This window comes from Manihot esculenta, chromosome 16, assembly GCF_001659605.2.
Source record: "Manihot esculenta cultivar AM560-2 chromosome 16, M.esculenta_v8, whole genome shotgun sequence".
Classification (NCBI taxonomy): Eukaryota; Viridiplantae; Streptophyta; class Magnoliopsida; order Malpighiales; family Euphorbiaceae; genus Manihot; species Manihot esculenta.
Window position 1 is genome coordinate 4,268,581 of NC_035176.2, and position 23,413 is coordinate 4,291,993.

A 23,413-nucleotide genomic window follows, 5' to 3' on the forward strand; every position below is an offset into this window, starting at 1 on the left:
ATTATATAGGTTTATAATAATCAATTTATAAATAAATTATAATGTAAAAAAAAGAAAAATATACAAAAATGAAATTAACTATTATTTCGAAATTTATAACCCATCTAACCTCATGTAGCTTTAGTATAAGGAAAATATATTTTATACACACATAGGATTTGGCCAACCATGTTTGAGTTTATAATTTATAAATATGGATTAATTTCATTTGCGCAATTCTTATTTAGCATGTCGAAAACTTAGGTATTTGAATGTTACATAATATCAGCCTAGGAAAAAAAAATCGCGAGCTGTCACTATGATATTTTCCTTATCATAGCAAGAAAAACTCGGATATCCTTATCATTTTTATAGAGCATTAATGGCTCCATTTCGCATACAACCATTTTAAAAACTGCCCGTTATAAAACCCAAGGAGTCTTCCTCGCTGTAATGAGAGGATTAGATAGGCACTTATATGGCAAAGCTACATTAATACCAGCATTTGCTTTTATCATATCTTTGTTTCTTGCGTTGGTGAGTTGTGACCCACAAGAAAAATGTTGGAAACCACATAGAAGCAGCAGCATGCACGACTACTAAGAAGTAACTCAAAAAACTACAGCTAAAAGGAATGATAAAAGTTTTATACTATTATCCATATTATTCTAACAACATGGTATGTGTTAGAGAATCAATGATTTCAAAATCTGTTTAAATGAGCCGGATTTCTTCCTAATTACTCTCATGTCTCAATCTAAACCGTTACGTAAATGGACTCATCTTAAAAAAAAAAAAAAACAGTAGCCCAATTGAAATATTGCTCACAGTTTCAAAATACCTGCCCAAACAGAAAGCTTTTTGCACCTCTTAAAATTTCAAGATCAAATGAACTACTAGTCCCAGTATTAGTTGACGTCAACATCCTCTAAAGAACCATTTGCTGTGATTGATGGTGGCATTTTAGAGTTCATCATGGCCCTGTGGTTTTTCTTTGTTCATCAGGTCTAGTTTATCCTCCATTTCCTGGAATATTCAATCAGAATTCACTCAATCTTTTGGGATTCAAGGCAAAAGTGCAAAGACTAAATTTCTTTTATAACTGAATTGTACCTTAAGCTTTTCTTCCAGGCAAAGAACTGGGGTAGATAAGAATGCTACATATCTGCAGTGACAAAATTAGAGTTTGAGACAGCAAGAGCAAGAATGCGTTTACGCATATGCAAACATGTATAGGAGTGATTTTCTTACTCGCATCGGCTTGGTTCATCTACATCTGTAAGCTCATTTTTCAATCCACATCTCAGCTTGACCTATAACAGAATAAGCAGAACTGTAGATATTAGAAAAGCCACCAAACCTGTTATTTTTCAACACTCATTTCAACGAGTGCTTTCAACTTTCTAATTTTTGCCAAAAGTAATGCCAGACTAGATCTGCCCACAGATTCGTTCCATCCACTGCTGGGCCAGAACCGATGACTTGCCTCACAGTTTAGAAACGGTTTTGGTTCACAACAATATTTATTTAAAACTGTTGCAATTTGTCAACAATTCAATGCGGTTTTGGTTTGACCCCGGTTCAAAATTCTTAAAAATTAAAATTATAAGTATTTGATATATTATTTATGCAAAAAGATTATGCTAATGAATAATTTCACTATTCAAAATACATAATTAATGACAAACTACAAGTCTATAAGATACAATTATTCAAAATATAATTGGGCTAACTAAATAGTTACAAGATATATTACATATTATAATTTATTGGCCAATAGGACAAAGAAAATCCAAACGTTTACTATTTTTCACATTTATATCCTAATCTTAAAATCTGGGACAATAAAATCAATCCTTTCATATTTGTTTCAATTTTAGCCATTTGCCTTAATCAATTTTGATCAAAAAATTTTTAATCCACGTGTCATGCCATGTAGGATTATTTCTCAAAAGACCTATTTGATAAAAAAAGTCCAAACATTTATGTTAATTCATATTTATATCCAAAACTTTAAATTTTAGATAATAAAACTAAATCCTTTTCAATTTGTCACAATTATAACCAAAAGAATTAAATTGAATCTAAAAAGTTAATAGTAAATTATAATATAGTCCTTTAATTTAAATTTTATATTGAAAGTATATTTATTTTATTTATCATATATAATATTAAATAAATATTTATTACAAATAAATTTTTCACTATATAAAATATCATATATAAATATTATATATTAAAATATTTCAATGAAGGTTTATACTCACTATTATAAATTATCTATATATTTTTAACATATGAAAATTTGTATTTTATATTAATAATATTAAATAAAATGAAATATTACATGTTTTAGCATATAAAATCACCCCTTTATGATTTTTATAAACGTTTAGATATGTTAACCACGACCCTTGTAAATTATTTGTGATATTCAATATTGTTATTTTGCTCACCAATATAACAAGCTTATGATGTATATTAATTTATTGGTTGATCCGACAAAAACTTGTATTTCATATCATTAATATTAAATAAAATAAAATATCATATATTTTATATTATAATTTTTTTATATTTTAAATTTTTATTAAACTACAATATGTGTATAAAAATGAGAATGATAAGTAAATAATGGGATTAACAAAAAGGGATATTGTTGAAATAAAATGTGTATTTTAAGAATTATTTTATTAGTCAAATAAAACTTTAGGGACTATATTATAATTTTTTAATAATTTTTCAGATTTAATTTAGTGTTCTTGGTTACAATTGAGACAAAATGAAAAAAAAAAAGTTTTATTATCCAAAATTTAAAGTTTTGAATATAAATATAAATTAATGTGAATATTCTTATCCAATAAGTCTTTGAGAAATAATCCTACCTAACATGACATGTGAAATAAAATTTTTTTTGTCAAAATTGATTAAGGCAAATGGCTAAAATTGAAGCAAATGTGAAAGGATTGGCTTTATTGTCCAAAATTTTAAAGTTAGGATATAAATGTGAAAAGTGGTAAACATTTAATTAAAATAATAAAAATTAGGTTTTTCATTTATCATAGTTTGCAATTTTACAAATATGCAAATTCATCATAACTTCTTTCATTTTTTTTTTGAATAACTCTATGCTTTATTGGTAAAATTAATTCTAATGACTTGCCTACTATGTTTTTGAATTGAATCAAAATGAACCTGGCCCAAGTTTGATCGAATTATAATAAATCTAAACATCATTTATTTAGTTTCTGATGTAAAACATTAAATGGACTCAATAAACTTCTTTAGAATAATAATAATAGTTTTCTGAATCTGGCCACTCCCGTTCAAGTTGAAGGAGTGGGGCCAGAAGTGACCCCGTTCTAGGTTGGTTCATAAACCAGAACCATTGACCTAATCCTATTCCGGGTTTGACTTGGTCCACGGTTGAAACTGGCCCATAACTGGGTCTACACTGTACACTTCCCTAAAGCTGGGATTCAAATGCTCTTGCACCCATCGTCAAAAAAGAGAAAAAGAAATGAAGATAAGATATCATACCAAATGCTCAGCCTTGGCTAGGTTAACCTGAAGAAAAACCTTCAGCTCTTATCTTTTTGTCTCGTAAGCCCTTATGAATAAACTGATAATTCAGATTATTGTTGTCGCTCATTGCATGATATTAAGTAAACTACCCTCAAAAAGCAGCACTTTGGAAACAATTGGCTAAGTAGATCTAACTATATGTTGCAATTTTAGCATTGGAAACAGAAGGGGCATCATGGAATCAAATTATGGCTATTAAGTATCGTAATGGTCGTTATGTAATGGGATTTCGGAGGGGCTGTTATCCATTTCACTGTTATTTACAGGCTCCCCACAATTTGTAGGTGCGACGGCCATTACTAAAAAATTTTCTCTTCTAAATTTTATTGTCTACATAATTATTTTAGCTATAAACTAAGTAATGATAATGATGTTTAAGAATTATAAATTTGTTAGTTTTTATTTGATATTTATGCTTGTATTACTTAATTTTACTTATATCACCAAAATCTATTCATTTCATGAACTTAGCAATTTTTTCATAAAAATTTGTGTAGCGCCATATCATTACCATTATGTCATGGCCATTATAGGATAGTTTTTATTACTCGCGACCATGACTTAAAAACCATGGGGCATGAAAATTTGGACATAAAGTAACTATGCACATGTTTCTAGTACCTAGGAGATATCACACATATAGATAGGTAAGCAGTATTCGGTTTAAACCGAAAAAATCGACCGAACAAAATTAATTTAAAAATTCGATTTAATTTTTATTTTAAAAAATTTTAATTATTTTCGTTCGATACGATTTTGGTAAAAAAAATCAATAAAACTAAACCGAACTAATTAATGACAATAGTATATAATTTTTAATATAGGGAGATTAGATCATAACCAAAGTTGAAATACTTCAATTAAATTTTAAAATATTAAAAATAATGGGTAAAAAATAAAAAGTCCATTGAAAAACCCAAACAATCAAATTGAATCTGTTATAGGAAGTAAATATGTTGATATACGAAGTAAATATTGATGGATTTGTTAATTGCTTAATTGCATGATCATAGGCTTGATAAAAAAAATTCTCTTTTCTTTCTAGATAAGGTTTTCATTTATAAATATGGTATAATTTCTATTGTAATATACACAATAAATATTACTCTTCTAGATAGTATCAGAGCCTTCTATATAAAAGATTTAAATTTTTTCTAGGACTCCATTTGTATTGTTCTTTTATGTCATCCATATAAGGTGACATTTGTCTCTCACAGCTCACCTAGGAAAGACGCTAGAGAGCCGATAATGATGCCCTGAAGAGAAGAGCCGACGATTGTTTGATTGACAAGTGGCCTTCACGCGCCGCAGCACGATTCTGATGTCGTCCCACTCGCTTGCGCTTTGCGTCGCGTGTCTGATTGTGCTCCGGTCACTATCGCTAGTGTCACCTCAAAGTACTCTCTTTAAGTTCTGTGGTCGGTTTGCCGTTTGGGTGTTTTGTGGATGTGTTTTTTATTTGGATTGCATTTTGGGTACTATTCACGTCATTCTGGTACTGTTCACGTCATTATGGTACTGTTTACGCCCCCCCTCCCCCCCCCCCCTTTTTTCTATGTGCCTTATGTTGCCATTGATTTGGGTGGGTTGTTTTCATGGCTGAAATTAAAAATACTGTAACTAATGTGATTCCTGTGATAACTAAAATCATAAAACACAAATTAAATGGATCTAATTTTCTGGATTGGAGTAAGACTATCCGTATTTATTTATAAAGTATCGAAATGGACGATCATCTTACCAATGATCCTTCAACTGATGACACTAGGAAAAATTAGATGAGAGATGATACTTGATTATTTTTACAAATTCGAAAATCCATTCATAGTAAGGTAATCTATCTTATTAATCATTGTGAATTTGTTAAAAAATTAAAGGATTATTTGATATTTTTTATACTCTGCCAAAAAGAATATTTCTCGCATTTATAATGTGTGTAAGGCGTTTTATCGAGCCAATAAACAAGGTAGAACTCTGACCTCATATTTTATGGATTTTGAAAGAGTTGATGAGGAACTTAATATCTAGATGCATTTTAGCACAGATGTGAACAAGATCAACAAGAGCAAATGGTTGTTATGCGCAGGCTCCCTCCAGAGTTTGAGATGGCTAAATCTCATATTTTCTTTTTACTCTGAAATATCATCGTTACATGATATTTTCACTAGAGTGTTGCGTATAGAATCTTCCTCTCCAGTTCCTTCACACACCATTAGTACCTTTGTTAGCTGCAATGACAGTGGCAGACATAATAACAGAGGTGGGAACAGAGGAGGTTTTAATGGCAGTAGAGGATCTCAACATTCTAGAGAAGCAATTCCTACCTATGACTCTGGTAGAATTATTTGTTATTACTGCCGTGAACCTAGACACACTAAGAAAACATGCCTGAAACTTCAAAATAAGAATCAGCGGTCACAAATAGCGCACATGGCAATTGAGGCTTCTTTTGATAAGGGAATTTTGATATCTGCAGATACGTATGCACAATTTATTCAATACTAAGCATATTTGAAATCTTCTAATTTTTCTATCACTGCAATTGCTTAGTCAGATAACTCTATTGCATACCTTGTGTCTTCATCCTCAAAATGGGTTATTGATTATGGTGTTACCGATCATATATTAGGTAATTCTACCCTTTTGTCTAATCTTAAATCTCATATATCATCTTCTTATACTACTGTTGCTAATGGCTCTAAATCTTCTGTCATGGATTCTGAGCATGTCAACTTAACACTTTTTTCTATATCCTCTGTGTCATGCCTTTCTAAGTTCTCCTTTAATTTGCTTTCTGTTAGTAAACTTACTTGTACACTAAATTGTTGTGTCTTATTCTTTCCTGATCATTGTGTATTTCAGGATCTTTCAATGAAGCTGATTATTAGTAGAAAGCGTGAGTCAGAGGGTCTTTATATCTTGAATCAAAAACTACTTAGATCTCTTGCATGTTCTACGAGTGTAACTCCTTTTGATGTTCATTATCGGTTGGGGCATCCTTCTCTCTCTACTTTGAAGAAGTTATGTCCACAGTCTCACTCTTTATCTGTTTTAGATTGTGAGTCGTGTCAATTTGCCAAACATCATCACCTACAGTGTCTCGAGTCAATAGACGGGTTTGGTCCTCTTTTGAATTAGTACATTTAGATGTTTAGGGTTCTTGTCCTATTGTGTCTAAGTCTGGCTTTTAAGTAATTTGTTACTTTTATTGATTATTTCTCTCCCACTACTTGGTTATTTTTAATGAAGAGTCGTTCAGAATTATTCTCTATTTTTTGTGCTTTCTATGCTGAAATCCAAACTCATTTCAATATTTCTATTCGAATATTGCAAAGTGATAATGCTAAAGAATATCTTTTTGAGAAATTTCAATCTTATGTCACAAAAAAGAATTCTTCATCAGTCTTCCCATGTTGACACACCTTCACAGCATGGGATTGCCGAATGAAAAAATCGACATCTTCTTGAAGTAGCCAGAACTCTCTTATTCCAAATGAAAGTCCCTAAATGTTTTTGCGCTGACGATGTGTCCACTGTTCGTTTTTTTATCAATTGCATGCCCTCTTCCATTCTTCATGATGATATCCTTTATAAATTTTATTTCTCACTAAATCTTTGTTTCATATTGAATCACATATCTTTCATTATACTTGTTTTGTTTGTGATGTTCATCCACAGGTTACTAAATTAGACCCCAAATTACTCAAATGTGTCTTTCTTAGCTACTCTCGGCTTCGAAAAGGGTATCATTGTTTTTCTCCTGATCTTAATCGGTACCTTGTGTTTGCTGATGTAGTATATTCTGAGTCCAATCCGTTCTTTCCACCATTATCTGTTTATAACACACGGGGAGGAAGATAAACTCTTGGTATACACTATTTGCTCTGTCTCATTCTCAGAGTCTTCCTGCACCTTCCACTCATATGCCAAGTTGCCCTCCCATTATTCATGTTTATTCTAGACGCCTAGAGGACTTTGACTCCGCTCCGCTATCAGCTTCTTCGTCAGCGGACTCTACCGCACCGATCCTTCATCGTCCGACTTAGATCTACCCATTGCCCTTCGCAAAGATAGACATACTTGGACTCATCCTATTTTATCTTTTGTTTCTTATGATCAATTATCCTCTTCTTGTTGTTATTTTGCCACTGCTTTAGATTCTATTTCAATCCTCTCGTTGTTTTGTCACTGTTTTAGATTCTATTTTAGTCCCCAAAACTATTATTGAAGCTTTATCCCATTTTGGTTGGCGTGTTGCGATGGAAGAAAAAATAATGGCCATAGACACTAATGGTACTTGGGAGTTGGTGTCCCTAGGGGATATTGGGTGTAAATGGATGTTTGCAGTGAAAGTAAACCCTATTTGTTGCTCGCCTCAAGGCCCGTTTAATGACAAAGGTTATGCTCAAACTTATAGAGTTGACTATTCCGATACCTTCTTTCCGGTTGCCAAGTTCGCATCTGTTCAATTGTTTATTTCCTTGGCAGCTACACGTGATTGGCCTTTATATCAACTGGATATTAAAAATGTTTTTCTCCATGGTGACTATTAAATTTGGACCAGGCCTAACTCATCCCAAAAGCTAGCTCGAGGAGGAGTGCCTATGGCCCATATAAGGGGCATATTACCCCTTTCCACAACCGATGTGGGATTCAACACACCCCCGTCACGCTCAGAATTTTACTGGTGCATGACATATTTATGGGAGGTCCAATATCGGACGAGGAGGCTTTGATACCATGTTAAATTTGGGTTAGGCCTAGCTCACCCCAAAAGCTAGCTTAAGAGGGAGGAGTGTCTATGGTCCATATAAGGGGCACATTACCCCTTTCCACAACCGATGTGGGATTCAACAGTGACCTTCAGGAAGAAGTTTATATTGGACAGCCACCTGGTTTTGTTGTTCAGGGGGAGTTAGGCAAGATTTTTAAACTTTAAAAATCCCTCTATGGCTTGAAACAGAGTCCTCGGGCATGATTTGAAAGATTTAGTGAGGTGGTCCAACAGTTTGGAATGCAGATGAGTAAATTTTATAGAAAGTCTGATAATGGGGTAATTATACTTGTAGTATATGTGGTTGATATTGTTATCACAGAAAGTCATGCTGCTGACATTATATTCTTAAAAAAATTTCTTAAAACATAGATTCATACAAAGAATTTGGACTCCTTGAAATATTTTTTGGGCATTGAAGTTGTGCAATGTAAGAAAGGCATTTTCTTATCTCAAAAAAAATATGTTCTTGATTTGTTGACGGAAACAGAAAAATTAGGTGCTAAGTCTTGTAGTGTACCAATGATCTTTAATCTTCAACTTATCACAGAAGACAGTGAGCCGTTTGCAGATCCTGAAATGTATAGAAAATTAGTTAGCAAGCTGAATTATTTGACGATGACTTTGCATATTCACCGAGTGTGGTGAGTCAGGTTTATGTCTTCTCCCGTTGCTCAGTGGGATGCTCTAGGACAGATTCTTTGCTACTCGAAAAGGGCTCCAAGATGTGGTCTCTTCTATGGTAATCATAAACACTCAAACATTGAATATTTTTCTGATGCTGATTGGGCAGATTCAAAAGTTGATAGGAGGTCAACCACTGGATATTGTGTTTTTATGGGAGGTAACTTGATTTCATGGAGAAGAAGCAAAATGTGGTCTCTCAATTTAGTGTTGAATCTAAATATTGAGTCATGACACAAGCCATACGTAAAGTCTTGTGAGTGCGTCAGCTGTTGGAAGAGGTTGGATTCACAAATTCGGTACCTGCTAAATTGTGGTGTGATAATCAAGCAGCTATCTACATTGCCTCTAATCCAATATTTCATGTGAGGACCAAACATATTGAGATTGACTGTCACTTTGTTCGTGAAAAGGTCCAACAAAAGGTAATCTCAATAGGATATATCAGAACAATCGGAATATATCTTCACTAAACCTCTAAATGGAACTCGAGTTGATTACATATATAACAAGTTGAGCATGATTAGCGTCTATGCTCCAACTTGAAGAGGAGTGTTATGAGAAGTAAATATGTTGATATATTCACTAAACCTCTAAATGGAACTTGAGTTGATTACATATATAACAAGTTGAGCATGATTAGCGTCTATGCTCCAACTTGAAGAGGAGTGTTATGAGAAATAAATATGTTGATATAGAAAGTAAATATTGATAGATTTATTAGTTGCTTAATCTTAGGGATTGTATGATCACAGACTAAAAGGCTTCGTGTATAAATATGTTGTAATCTCTATTGTAATATACACAACAAATATTATTCTTCTATAGAATCAAATCAAACTGAATCAAATCGGTTTGATTCAAATCAATTTCTGTTCAAAATCAATTCGGCTTTTACAAATACTAAAATTTCAATTTTTAGTTCGGTTTTGAACCAAACCGACTGATTGCCCACCCCTACATGTAGATGGGGAAAAGGGAAGGATGTTCGCTATTGGATTAAAGTAGAATGGATGTCAAGCAAAGGTTATGCACATGATTAAAGTAGAATGGATGTCAACTATCAAACATAGGCTATGCACAGGATAAAGTAGAAAGACAAATGTTTCTATCATGGCATGTTTCATGAAAAAAAAATGCATAATACCTTTAAACTTCTATTAGGCCCATTCCAGCACCTGTCACCATTTGAAAAAATCATGGACTGGTACGAATCCTCGAATTTGTCCCAGCGACTATTAACATTAGAAAAAAAAAAGCAGAAAAAAATATCACGTCAATTAGTTAATGAATATAAAATAAATGAATTTGACAAAAATACACACACAGACTTAGAGGGAAAAAAAAAATAGAGAAAGGGGCTTAAAGAAAGGAGTGGATGAAAAATATAACATCATTAAATATTTTCAGAAGAGAATTTTCAGGAGAAGAATTGCATCATCAGGATTAGCAGCTGCTCTAGAGTCTAGAGATGGTCCAATGACCACACCATTCTACTGATACCAGTCGATACAGTCCTTAAACAAATGGATAGCTTAAGAAACAAACAAATTGTCAAGTACTGTTGCTGAACAATTAGAATAACCATAAACAGATATCAAACAAATCGTTACATTTTAGTTGTTCCAATTATCCTAAATGGAGGAGAAGTGGAGAAGCCACAAATTTTTGGAGCTAGATAATAAATCACATAAGTGCCTACCCCATAGTAGTAGTTGTACGGCCCTCGACCTGTGAAGCTTTTTTGAATGGGCATACTTTGTAAACATATCTGAAGCAAGCATTTGATTCGTCAAAAATAAAAGAAACTGATGATAAATATTAAGACAGCTTCCAAACAAGCAAGACCATGTTAAAAGAAGTTTGTGTTTGTTACTTGCTCTGCTTGCTTTCAAAACAGTCATCATAGAACGAATAGAATTCTTTCTGTGTTCCTGCAATATTAAACTTTGTGGTCAGCTTATGAAAGCAGGAAGGTAATGCTGAAAGATGCACAGATACTATTTTATCATGTACTAACCAAAATCATGTTTTAGCTTCTGTGTCAAACTTGATATCCTTGACTGTATTTTAGACAACTTGCTGCTGGATTCTTCATATTCCTTGCGTACTTTATCAGCCTCTAAAGCAACCAAAAACTAACAGATGAACAAGTGCCTGCATACTCTTTTCTCACATTTAAGTTACTACACAATGACATAAATTCTGAAACATACCTGATTTGTCCACTGGAGTTCCGAAGATATTAACAGCTTGCAAAATATTACGAACAGTTTGTTGTATCTTCTCCAACCAAGATGAGTTGCTTGGCGAGGTTGTGTCTAAAATTATATTTATTAAAAGAAATCCAGACTACATCAGCCTAATTAGAAAACAGCTTGACTTGTAAACACAATGTTGACCCAAAACGGTCACAAACCTGACAAGTCTAAGTCATCCTCAGGGTCAGGCTTATATGAAGAACCAGTATCATCATGGGTATCCTCTTCATAAGCTTCATCTGTATCATCTTCTGTATCAACATCGTCATACTTCCCACTGTCATCATCAGTTTCTGAAGCATAGCCATCATATTCCTCTTCTTCATCATGCATGTCTGGCATCTCTTCATGGTCTTCATGATGCCCATGGTCATCCTTTGCAACATCAACTCCCTCAGTTTTACTCTCAGAACTTCCTGTCCAACGAGAAGCAACAAGGCGACCCAGTTCTTCCTTTGACAAACCTTCAGTATCTTCTGATACATCATTAACCTGTAGGTAAGAAAAAGAAAAAAAAGACTTTTTTTCTTAATATTTGGACATCGAGCAACTTCAAGAGATCCCAAATACAAGAACTATTTCTGCCGATGGCAAGACCTACCTCAAAATGAAATGCATAACAAACAAGCTTAGGAAGGGATTTAGATTCTCTTAAGATAGTAGCAAGAGATCTAAAAAAATATCTCTGCAATACATTGAGATCTTTTTTTTCTTTTCATTTTTTGCTAAAATTTAATGCAAAACCAACTTCTCTACAATAGTAATTTCAAAGACCATCAAAGTTATTTATTATTAAGCCATGTTAAGGGAAAAAAATTTAGGCAAGTTATGAGGTGAGAAAGCTACATTGAATAAAAAGGAACCAGTTGTCCCTTTACTTTATGGTTTATATATATATATGTATGCATGTATGTATGTATAGTACAACATTTTGATTGAATTTGAACACCTTATTTGTTCACTTGTATGAAAATTATTAGTACAAGACAAAGATCAAATTATCAAATTGCATGAAAGGACTAAGACATTGTAAAGAGGTGAAAAAGGAGAAAATAGATAGAGAAGAAAGCAGAACAAAGGAAAAAATGGACAAATTTAATGATGGAGTTCTAACTTCATATCATTGTGGAGCATGTCCATAATTCATTAACTTGCCTTTTTCTCATTTACATACTTTCTATCTCTAAAACTATTAAATTCTATTTATAACATATATATTTGTTAAATTTGGGCCAGGCCTAACTCACCCCAAAAGCTAGCTCAAGGGGGAGGAGTGCCTATGGCCCATATAAGGGGCACATTACCCCTTTCTACAACCGATGTGAGATTCAAAACACCCCCTCACGCCCAGAATTTTTACTGGTGCGCGGCACATTTATGGGGCGTCCAACATCGGATGGGAGGCTCTGATACCATATTAAATTTGGGCCAGGCCTAACTCACCCCAAAAGCTAGCTCAAGGGGGAGGAGTGCCTATGGCCCATATAAGGGGCACATTACCCCTTTCCACAACCGATGTGGGATTCAACAATATTAATTAAAGAACGTTGGAATCACCAAAAATATAACAGAACAAACTGTGACCCCCCCGGGTTAAAATTCTGGCTTCAAATTGCACGCAGTACAGGTACCATGTCATCAATATGGTTCCCCCCTGCTTCAGTAGGTGTACCCACTGAATGAATATTTCTATAACAAGCTACATTACTGGCTCATGTTGATATGAAATATTTCCTCTAGGAAAACTAGAAGAAGATAAACAAAGAAATAGAGTGATATGAAAATTAAGCAAATAGATCCAGAGTCCTTGGAAATCCATTCGAGAAATGGATCATAAATGGTTTATAACTGTTGAAACATTAGATTATAAATTCAAATAAGAGCAGAACCTTAAACTTGAAATTCCAATAAGTATTGAGAAATAGAAAAACAAAAAGAAATGCAGTTTATTGCTCTCTTTTCCTTCCACAGGTATGAAAATAGTTACCACTTTCAAAGCTTGATCATGAGATTCCTCAGTCCCAGCATCACGACCAGTTTCACTCACAACTGCAGTGTCACCCTTGCTTTCTGATGAGATGGATGTATCCTCCTTGTGTGCTGCATGCTATGATAAGTAGGAATATTGTGTCATAGTCCCAAATGTCTGAGTTGTGACAGCACCGCTTTAATGGAAAAGACCTATTACATAAACAAATGCATTGTCTGTTTTTACCTGATTCAATTCATTTACAGGGGATCTGTCATTATCTATTTCAGCTTCAGCTACATGATCTGCATGCTCTCCTGGCTCATCCTATTAGAAGAGAATGAACACTAAGAAATATTAGCTATACCTTTTATAGTTATGAGTATGACCATATCCATTCCACTAAAGTCTACACCAAGCTTAATTAAAGTGTTAAGAAATATCTTTCAAAAGATTTGGGGAATTGAACGAGCCTGAGGTAATTCAGGAATTCAATAAATTGCAAAAGAAGGTTTAGTAGTAGAATATCAACAAAAATTTGAGGAATTGAAGTCATTGATGATCAAATTTAATCCTGGATTGACTGAAAGTTATTTCATTTCCAGCTTTGTGAGTGGATTGAAAGAGGAGATTAGGCCCTTAATTAAGATCTTCAAACCTACATCTCTTGACCAAGCCTTTGAACAAGCAAAGTTACAAAAACAATTTGTCCAAGCCATACTTAAAAAGCAGAGAACTTATTTCAAACCCTATTCACCAGTACAATCAAGATCCTTCTCTTCACTAAAACAAAACAAAACTTCCATTAAAACCTTACCTACAAAAGAACTTGAGAAACCGCCCACTAAAACAACCTACAATGACCTAAAGAAAGGAGGGAGTGTACTGTTTTTTTTTTATGACATATTGGTCTATGGCAGGGACATTGCAGAACATTTGCAGCATCTCTCACTGGTATTTGAAGTTATGAGAAAAGAGCAGCTATAAGCAAAGCAGTCCAAGTGTTCTTTTGCAAGTACTGAAGTAGAATATTTAGGCCATATTATTACTGGGTTCTGCCACCCAGGAGGGCCCAGGTTCGGCAGCCGAAGCAAGGTTCGGTAGCCGAAGCAAGGTTCGGCAGCCGAAGCAAGGTTCGGCCGCCGAACCTGCCAGAGGAGGCAGTTTTGGCCGCCTAAACTCGCCCCGGAAAGTTAGACTTTCAGATCTGGAGGGGAGTTTCGGCCGCCGAACCTGCCCCCGAAGGTTAGTGACTTTCGGGTCTGTGAAGGCTTTCGGCCGCCGAACCTTGCCCCCGAAAGTGCCTGACTTTCGGATCTGTAGGGACCTTCGGCCGCCGAACCTGCCGCCGAAAGTCCCCTGCCCAGCCTTCCCTTGCCTGTTTTGCATGCATGTTTTATGGTGTTTTAGGGGGTTTTTGGGGAGATGTTTAGAGTCCTTATAGAGTATGTTTGGTCCCTCATTTGAGTCCACCTGTGTAGGATCGGACCTGAGGAACCGAGGTGATCAGCAGTGAGTTAGCTGCTCCAGAGTCAGTTGAGTATCAGCCAGAGGTGAGTAGAACACAACTTTTTTTATTTCAAAGCAATTAAACTTTTAAGCATGTTCATGCATTGAGTTAGCTGCTCCAGAGTCAGTTGAGTATCAGCCAGAGGTGAGTAGAACACAACTTTTTTTATTTCAAAGCAATTAAACTTTTAAGCATGTTTTGCATGCATGTTTTATGGTGTTTTAGGGGGTTTTTGGGGAGATGTTTAGAGTCCTTATAGAGTATGTTTGGTCCCTCATTTGAGTCCACCTGTGTAGGATCGGACCTGAGGAACCGAGGTGATCAGCAGTGAGTTAGCTGCTCCAGAGTCAGTTGAGTATCAGCTAGAGGTGAGTAGAACACAACTTTTTTTATTTCAAAGCAATTAAACTTTTAAGCATGTTCATGCATTGCATAATATGATGTTGATGTGGATGGATATTGGATGACCCATTGGCCCTTGATATGATATGATATGATATGATATGGTATGGAAGTCCAGGTCGAGACCCATTCTACACCCCTGGCACAGATGGATATGTTATGTTATGATATGTTAAGCGAAAGTCCTGAGGAGCTCCTGTTGTGGGCCGAGCACATTGGATTATGTAGAGGGCCATTGGTGATAAGTCTATCCTTGATCTGAATTGTTTGTGATGTGATGCATTTCATGAAAGCATATGTTTTAATGAACCGTTTTTACTGTTCTGCTCACTGAGCTTTTGTAGCTCACCCCTTTCCCCTGACCCCCAGGTTTGCAGGGTCAGAGATAGCAGGAAGTCAACAAGGGTAATGGCTATGTCATGTAATAGAGTTGTAGTGGACATGTAATGTAATGTAAAGTAATGTAATGAGGATTAGTATTGTGCTTGGCCCTAATGTTTATTGTAAATCCCTGTTGTACATGATCTTTATGTAAATGTTTTAATGATGAGATATGTTGAACCAGGCTTGACATATGAAATATTGACCCAACTGGAGCATTTGATGAGGGCTCCAGTAAGGGGTTTTATGTATACAGTTATGATACATGCACAGGTCAAGCTTGGTATATGAAAAGTTTAAAGTTTTTATGAAAATGTATGATCATGTATGGGATTTTATCAGATGTACAGGATGTATGTTAGGCTTGCTACGGGTTCCGGCGACCTTAAGTCGATTTGAATCCTAGCGCCGATAGCGATCCGGTTTCCGGGTCGTTACAATATTATTACTGGACTAGGGGTGCAAACTGACCCTAAGAAAGTGGATGCTATGCTGAATTGGCCTAGACCTAAGATTGTTGAGGCTCTCAGAGGGTTCCTAGGGTTGACTGGCTATCATAGGAAGTTTGTTCAGTGGTATGGGGTGATTGCAAAGCCTTTAACAGAGTTATTGAAAAAGAAAAGCTTTATGTGGAACCAAGAAGCAGAAGTAGCATTCCAGGAATTGAAGAAAAGGATGAGCGTAGCACCTGGGTTGAGCCTACCTTATTTTTCTCAACCCTTTGAACCGGAGACAGATGCAAGTAGCAAGGTTTGGGAGCAATCTTGATGCAGCATGGCAACCTATAGCCTTCCTCAGTAAAACCTTGGGAATTAAAGCTCAAGGCATGTCCATTATGAAAAAGATTTGTTGGCATTTATATTGGCAGTAATTAAATGGAGGCACTATCTAGAGAATTCTGTTACATGGCAGACTTGCAATTCCCTTTGAAACAGCGAAACAGGGAGAGAAAGAGAGAGAAGTAGAATGGACTGAGAAAAGAAATAGAAAGGGGAGAAGTAATAGAGAGAATTAGAGAAGAGGAAAGAGAAGTAGAGAGAAAGAGCTTATCTTTGATTGCTAATGATCTTGGATATTTTTATCTTTACAAGTAAGTTTCTATTTATACTACTTTGGGTGCCACAACTACATTCTACAGTTACAACTAAATGCAGGAATGCAGAGACTAATTCAATACTTCTTTATTCCTTACTCATAACATTTTTCACCCCTTGAAATCATTCTTGTCTTTAAGAATGAAGAAAATGCTGAAAATTGAAATGAATTTCTGTTGCTTCTTTCCTAAAACTTGGTCAGAAGATGTGAAAATCCCACATAGCAGCTTTTGCTGGTCAACTCCCCTGAATTTAGAACCCCAAATGTTAACTTCCAGCACGTGCTTCAGCTGAAAATGTTCCAGAAAGTAAGGCTAAAGTTGTGGGTGATTTTATGGACTCTTTATTGACGAGGGATTTTTTTTTTTTTTTTTGCCTTTTTCTTCTTCAGCTGAAATGACCCATAAAGCTTAGCTGAAGATGCTAAACTTTCTTCCTTTTCCTTCTCCAAATTTCCCAGGCTTGTTCCTTCAAGATCACAATAGAATTTGATGTCATAACCTTCTTCCTTTCTCTTCTTGCTATTTCCCATTTATCTTCCATAAGAGTTCCATGATGACAATCGTTGTACTCACCATCTTGGATTCAAAAATACTGCCACATGTTTCCAACACCCACACCTTTTGTAACACCTTTGTCATTCTTTTCTCCAAGAACATTTTCAAGAATTTCAGTAGCAAAAAACTCAGTTTTGGGACTGAATTGTGCAAACATTTCATATTCAACTAATATTGTCCTCATTTCAGACTCTAGTTGCCCATTATCACCATCTTCATCATTCTTCTCCTCATTGATCTCACTTACATTAGATATGTCAACAAAAAGCTCCTGCTCTGCTCCACCTCAATGGCCTTGTCTTTCTTAGAAGTTTCACATGAGACATCTTGTTCTTCACTAGGCTTTTCAACAATTTGATCTTCATTAATCAAGACTGCAATCTTTTCCCTTGTCACCTGAATTGATTGCTCAAATCTTTCCACTTTCTCATCCAAACTTTCTATTTTCTGAATCAATTTTTCAAATTTTTGTTCCAATTGCTCCTTTTGTTCTTCTAATAGAATTTCTTGACTCTATCGAGAAAATTTTGTGCCAAATATTGCACTTCCATGATTCAAGAATTTCAAGAAAACAAAGAAAATCAAGAAAGAGTAAAATGATTTTCGGGAAAGAAAATGGGAACTCAAGGAAACGCTAGATTGAAATTTCTAGAACTTCAAGAAATGGGTTTCTTGAAATGAACAAAGTGAAACTTCAAGAAAAGAACAAAACGAATACCCAGAAACTAGCAAAGGAAGAACATCTGGTTCAAGAAAGTAAGAAAAAGAAAGAAAGAAAGGAGGAGGTGAAACAGGATCTGTCAAGAAGGAGAGAAGGCAAGAGGGAAAAGAAAAAAAATGGAGAAATTTCAGGTAAAAGAAGGAAAGAAAGAAGAGAAACAGAGGAAAGAGGGGAAGAAGAAAGAAGAATAGAGAAATAGTATAGGAAAGAACCTGGAATTTAGGACTCCAAATTGTTGGCTCTGATACCATTTGTTACATGGCAGACTTGCAATTCCCTTTGAAACAGAGAAATAGGGAGAGAAAGAGAGAGAAGTAGAATGGGCTGAGAAAAGAAATAGAAAGAGGAGAAGTAATAGAGAGAATTAGAGAAGAGGAAAGAGAAGAAGCAGAGAGAAAGAGTTTATCTTGATTGCTAATGATCTTGGATATCTTTATCTTTACAAGTAAATTCCTATTTATACTACTTTGGGTGCCACAATTACTTTCTACCGTTACAACTGAATGCAGAGACTAATCCAATACTTCTTTATTATTTACTCATAACAAATTCCACCTTTATTATCAAAACAGACCATGAAAGCTTGAAACACCTATTGCAGCAGAGGTTACATACAGCTGTCCAGCAGAAATGCATGATAAAGTTTTTGGGCTTGAGCTATACAATCCATTACAGAAAAGGCTTGGAGAACAAGGCAGCAGATGCACTTTCAAGATATGCTTGCTCACCTGAGAATGGAGAGTGGGCAGCCATGTCTATTATGATCCCATTATGGCAACAAGAAGTGGCCCAAAGTTACTTGCAAGATTTAGTTGCTTAGGAGTTACTTGCTGCATTTTCTATAGATTCTGGAGCTAAACCTAACTACAGTCATGTGAAGGGGTTATTGAAATATAAAGGAAAGTTGTATATTGGGATTCCCACCCCTTGATAGCTGAGAAGATTGTCAAGCTTTTCTTTGACTTTGTATTCAAATTGCATGGCATGCCAAAGAGTATTGTCTCAGATAGAGATAAAATCTTCACATGTCTATTCTGGAAGCACCTGTTCAAAACTGCAGGCACCAAACTCTACTTGAGTTCAACTTACCATCCCCAATCCCATGGCCAAATTGAAAGGTTAAATAGGTGTTTAGAGAATTACTTGCAATAAATGACTTTCCATCACCCTGGTAAGTGGCATCTTGGTTGGGTGGTAGTATAATTCTACCTTCCATACTATTTTAAAAGTCAGTCTATTTGAAGCTCTGTATGGTCACCCAAGTCCCAACCCCCCCCCCCCCCAAATTTTCTTGAACACTGAGGTGTGTCCTCACTCCTCAACACGTAGACAAAGTGGAGAAATTTTTAGTGGAAAGGCAAAAGCTCTCCAAAATATTGAGAGATCAATTGTTGAAAGCCCAGAAGAAAATGAAACAATTTGCTGATTCCAGAAGAACTAAGAGGAATTTTGATGTTGGTGACTATCAAGTTACAACCACACAGGCGGGGCTAAGAGGAATTTGAAGCTCTCTCCAAAGTTTGATGGGCCATTTTTAATTTTGGAGAGGATAGGGACTATTGCATACAAGTTACAGCTTCCAGATGAGGCAAGGATACATAATGTGTTTCATGCCAGTCTGTTCAAGAAAAAAGTAGGCTCTGATCAGTTGATTCAACACTCCCTTCGAGATTTTGCTGATAAAGACTCTTGTGTGGTGATAACTTTTACTGTGTTACCAGGTGCATCCAGAAGGAGGGCAAGTCAGTATAGCAGATCTAGGTCCAATGGGATTCACTTTCAGTTGAGGATGCCACATGAGAAGATAAGGACTTCATGCAACAACAATTTCTTCAGTTGCTTCTTGAGGACAAGAAAGATCTTGAAGGTCAGGGTAACGTTGTGACTACAGTTAGTGGGGAATGAGCTATCAAGAGTTTATTGGACTCCTTATTCAGCTAGTTATAAATCAGTTTGAGTTGTTACACTGAATAGAATTGCTCAACAGTTTTCAAGTGTATAAATACCATCTTGTAGAGAAGACGATTCCTGCATTCAAGAAATAAAAATCAATTCTATTCCCTCTCAATTCTCCTTTCTTCTCTCTCTCTCTCTCTGTCTTTCCCTCTCTCCCTCTTCTCTTCTCTCTCTATTATGTTATTCAATTGCTCATCTGAACTGCCACTTCCCGATTGGGAGCTGGTTGCTGAATAAGGTTCATCAGCCAAGAGCCTGACATGATATTTTAGCACTAAATCATCCTGATGATGCTACAATCATTTAACCTTTAAATTTTCAGATCTTAATTTTAGTTTTATCAAACACTACCTTGCTTGTGTTGAGTAGCAACTTAGAAGAGAAGTTGCAAAATATCGGTTTCATGTAGACAGACTTCATCCTTTTTGCAATAGTGTCCTAAAAACAAAAGCTTATGTCATCCAGACCAATTATAGCATTGCAAAATCTACCCAATCAAACCATCTATATGAATTCCATGATAACATCTTGTTGGGTATGAATAGAATCTTCGTCTCTACTTAAAATATTCAAATTTTGACTTTATGAACCCATGCTATCAGAACATATTAAAAGTTGGCAATACTTGAAAACCCCAATAAACTACATAAAAAAACATAAATCTAAAGAGATTATGCATGCATGAGCAAATTCGTATAGTTGGCAAAATTTAAGCATCAAAATTACAGGACTAACCTGATCCAAAGAAGAATCATCCAAAGCACCGATTTTATCATGAGCAACACTTTCTATAGGATTTTCTCCACCATTATTTTTCCCCATGGCCTCTCCTTTTTCTTGTTGAGCCTCCTCTTCAACTTTTCTTTTCTCCCTCTCAGCTTTTTCTTCAGCTTCAATTTTTTCTTTTTCTTCTTTTTCTTTCTGCAAGCGTTCATTCTCTTCTGCTTTCTCTATCCGTTCTTTATGCTCTATGTGAGAGTGAAGCATAATCATAGCAGTTAACTCTATATTACCAAATACTAAACAACAACAAAATAACCTGCTGTTTTTATATATCAATCCAACTTCAATATGTTCATGTCTTCTTTATTAAATACATAATATATTTTGAGTGCTGTTCCAATTCACTTGCACTTAATATGGTAGATTAAAAAACATTCAATAAATGCAACCCAAGTCAGTGGCTTACAAACTTGGGATGAACATAATGCCAGGAAACAAATAATCTGTTGAAAGGCAGAACATGGACCAAAATTATACCTTTAAGCTGCTGAACCAGTGCTTCGAGTATGTTTTCCTCATTTCTTAGCTTCGATAATTCTGCCTCATCTTTGGTAATTGCTACTTTTGCCTTTTCAACTTCTTGTTTTCTCAGAGCAACTCCCTCCTTATATGTTGCAATCTTTTTCCTTAACTTGTCTCTGGCCACTTTTCCAGCCTCCCAGCAGGTATTTTCACATTTAACTTGCCCATCATATTCATCACTCCCATCGCAGCAGTCTGCATTGTGAGCCAGTAAGATACATACAAAGAAGAAAATGAATCCTTTGTTTTACACGAAAATAAAAAGATAAAAGGAGGCAGACCAGAGAAATTAAGATCTATCCATAAAGCAATAACTCAAAAAAGACATTTGAGGTATCTCAATTACCCACCTGCTTATGGTAATCAAGGTAATCAAATCACATAACAAATCTCTATTTTTTTTTCCTATTCTCATTCAATAATTTATGGTCAACAGAAGATAACATTTGAAGTTAACTTCTATGTGATATAGAATGGCAGCGTGAGTACTTCCTGTATCTGCTGGGCTCCTAAATATCTTTATCATTGCCCATATTTGCCCGGTAAATTTAAGCTTTTGGCCTAGTCTTGCAAGGTAAATAAAAAGAACTAATCAGAAGCACCACATTCTGATGATGCTCACAGAATAACAATATATGTCAGCCATGCTTATGAAGATTTGCCAGCAAGGAACAGTAAAATTCCCTCTAAAGAACTAGACTACAAGTACAACAAATATATATGTTGTGCTTTGGCTTCTAACAGCATTTCTACCCATGAAAAGTAAAACATAGACCAATTTATCATTGTCACTTAGATGCATCACACTAGTTTCTGAAGATGATTGCTCCTTCGACGTATACACAACTTTTATGGATATAATTGCCTTGCAAATGTAATATGTGATGATAACATCATTTTGAGTAGCTTCAACTACTAATAGTTATGTGCCTTTTGTTCCTTATCCGCCTTCTGAATCAAAAGTATGCAGAAACCATATAACAAGGGCTAAAAAAAAGAGAAAGAATTATAAATTCTGCAACTCATTGAACAAATAATGCACTTACCACAGATCCCATCATTGACTCTTGAAGAAAATAACAAAACAGGAATATGTCCTGAATTTTGACAATAGAATTTTCCCTCTGGGCAAGCTGATGTACCTGCAATTTAACAAGATACAGAGTCAATACGAAAAGAGTTAAAATGTTTTGCGGGGAGGACTCTTTTTTTTTTTTTTTTCAAAAAAAGGGCAATAACAAGGTGCCCTAGTTCCAGTGTTATTGGATAACAAACTAAAATCTAACGAAGCCACCCACCACCACCCCTCTTCATACCCTGAGGAAACTAACCAATCAGCCTCCAAAGCATTAGGTACAACCATTTTTATAGAGTGAATGATATACTGCAATAGTCATAGCTCCAAAAACAATCAAGAGATCCAGCAACCCAATTGAAAAAATAAAATCAAATAAAAACCAGTACCCCAAATGGACCGCTCAACGAAAGGATATATACAAATAAAAATAATTAATAAAAGCAATGAGTCTGAAACCAACCTGGCTCGTCGGTACCATCTGGGCAATCACAGAAGTCATCGTTGAGCTGAGCTTTGGTAAATTTCTTGAATCCATCTTTACATTTTATCGACTCTGATGATACCTTATAGTAATTCTCGTCTGGGTATCCAAAAAATCCCACCAACCGGAGGAAAACGAAAAATAAAATAAAAAATAATTAAAATAACCAGCAAAAAACATCTAGTTAGTAAATAAATCAGAAACAAGAAATAGCTAATTTCAATTGGCGAAAATGGATAGTAAATGACCTTGAGGAGAGATTCCAATAAATGGGTCTTTAGGGACGGCAGATTTAGCAATGGAAGATATACACAATACTCCCAACACAAGACCATACATAAATGTGGAAGCATCCATTTTAATTTTCTGCTCAATCAGTTGAAAATGCTCAAGAATACAATCAATTACAGTATCTTATAGCTCATCACTCTCTAATACCAAAATTCTCAGCTACCTACCGAACTAAACCACTGATTGAAATAAAAACAGAGGTACAGGGAGTCGTTCACGAATCTCAAGAGCGTGGACGGTGAAAACTGCCTTTGACGCAGCGACGCTCGCCTGACAGGCAATTTTCAGGATCAAAACGATGTTGTTTATTAAAACTGCATTTTGTATTTTGGTTAAAAAAATTATAGGAATAGACCGGGCACTTTTAAATTTAAGTCAAATATCA

The 23,413-nt window shown here is 35.3% G+C and overlaps 1 protein-coding gene across 2 annotated transcripts; it reads right to left on the reverse strand.

Moving 5' to 3' along the window:
• Positions 1 to 605: 605 nt before the first annotated feature.
• On the reverse strand, positions 606 to 23,347 carry LOC110603789 (glucosidase 2 subunit beta). 2 transcript variants are annotated; one of them, XM_021741701.2, is made up of 17 exons: positions 23,196 to 23,344; positions 22,986 to 23,103; positions 22,717 to 22,836; positions 22,225 to 22,320; positions 21,134 to 21,373; positions 20,609 to 20,841; positions 13,499 to 13,579; positions 13,271 to 13,390; positions 11,442 to 11,775; positions 11,239 to 11,343; positions 11,043 to 11,144; positions 10,899 to 10,956; positions 10,725 to 10,793; positions 10,170 to 10,257; positions 1,231 to 1,292; positions 1,093 to 1,144; positions 606 to 1,005 (listed from the first exon to the last, which is right to left on the reverse strand). In XM_021741701.2, the coding sequence occupies exons 2-17, from the start codon at positions 23,092 to 23,094 to the stop codon at positions 943 to 945; spliced, it is 1,932 nt and encodes a 643-aa protein (XP_021597393.1). In that variant the 5' UTR covers positions 23,095 to 23,103; positions 23,196 to 23,344; the 3' UTR covers positions 606 to 942. The 2 variants fall into 2 exon arrangements, with proteins under 2 accessions (XP_021597393.1, XP_021597394.1); XM_021741702.2 differs by lacking the exons at positions 13,271 to 13,390; positions 13,499 to 13,579 and having other exon boundaries at positions 22,986 to 23,347.
• Between the last annotated feature and the right edge of the window lie 66 nt (positions 23,348 to 23,413).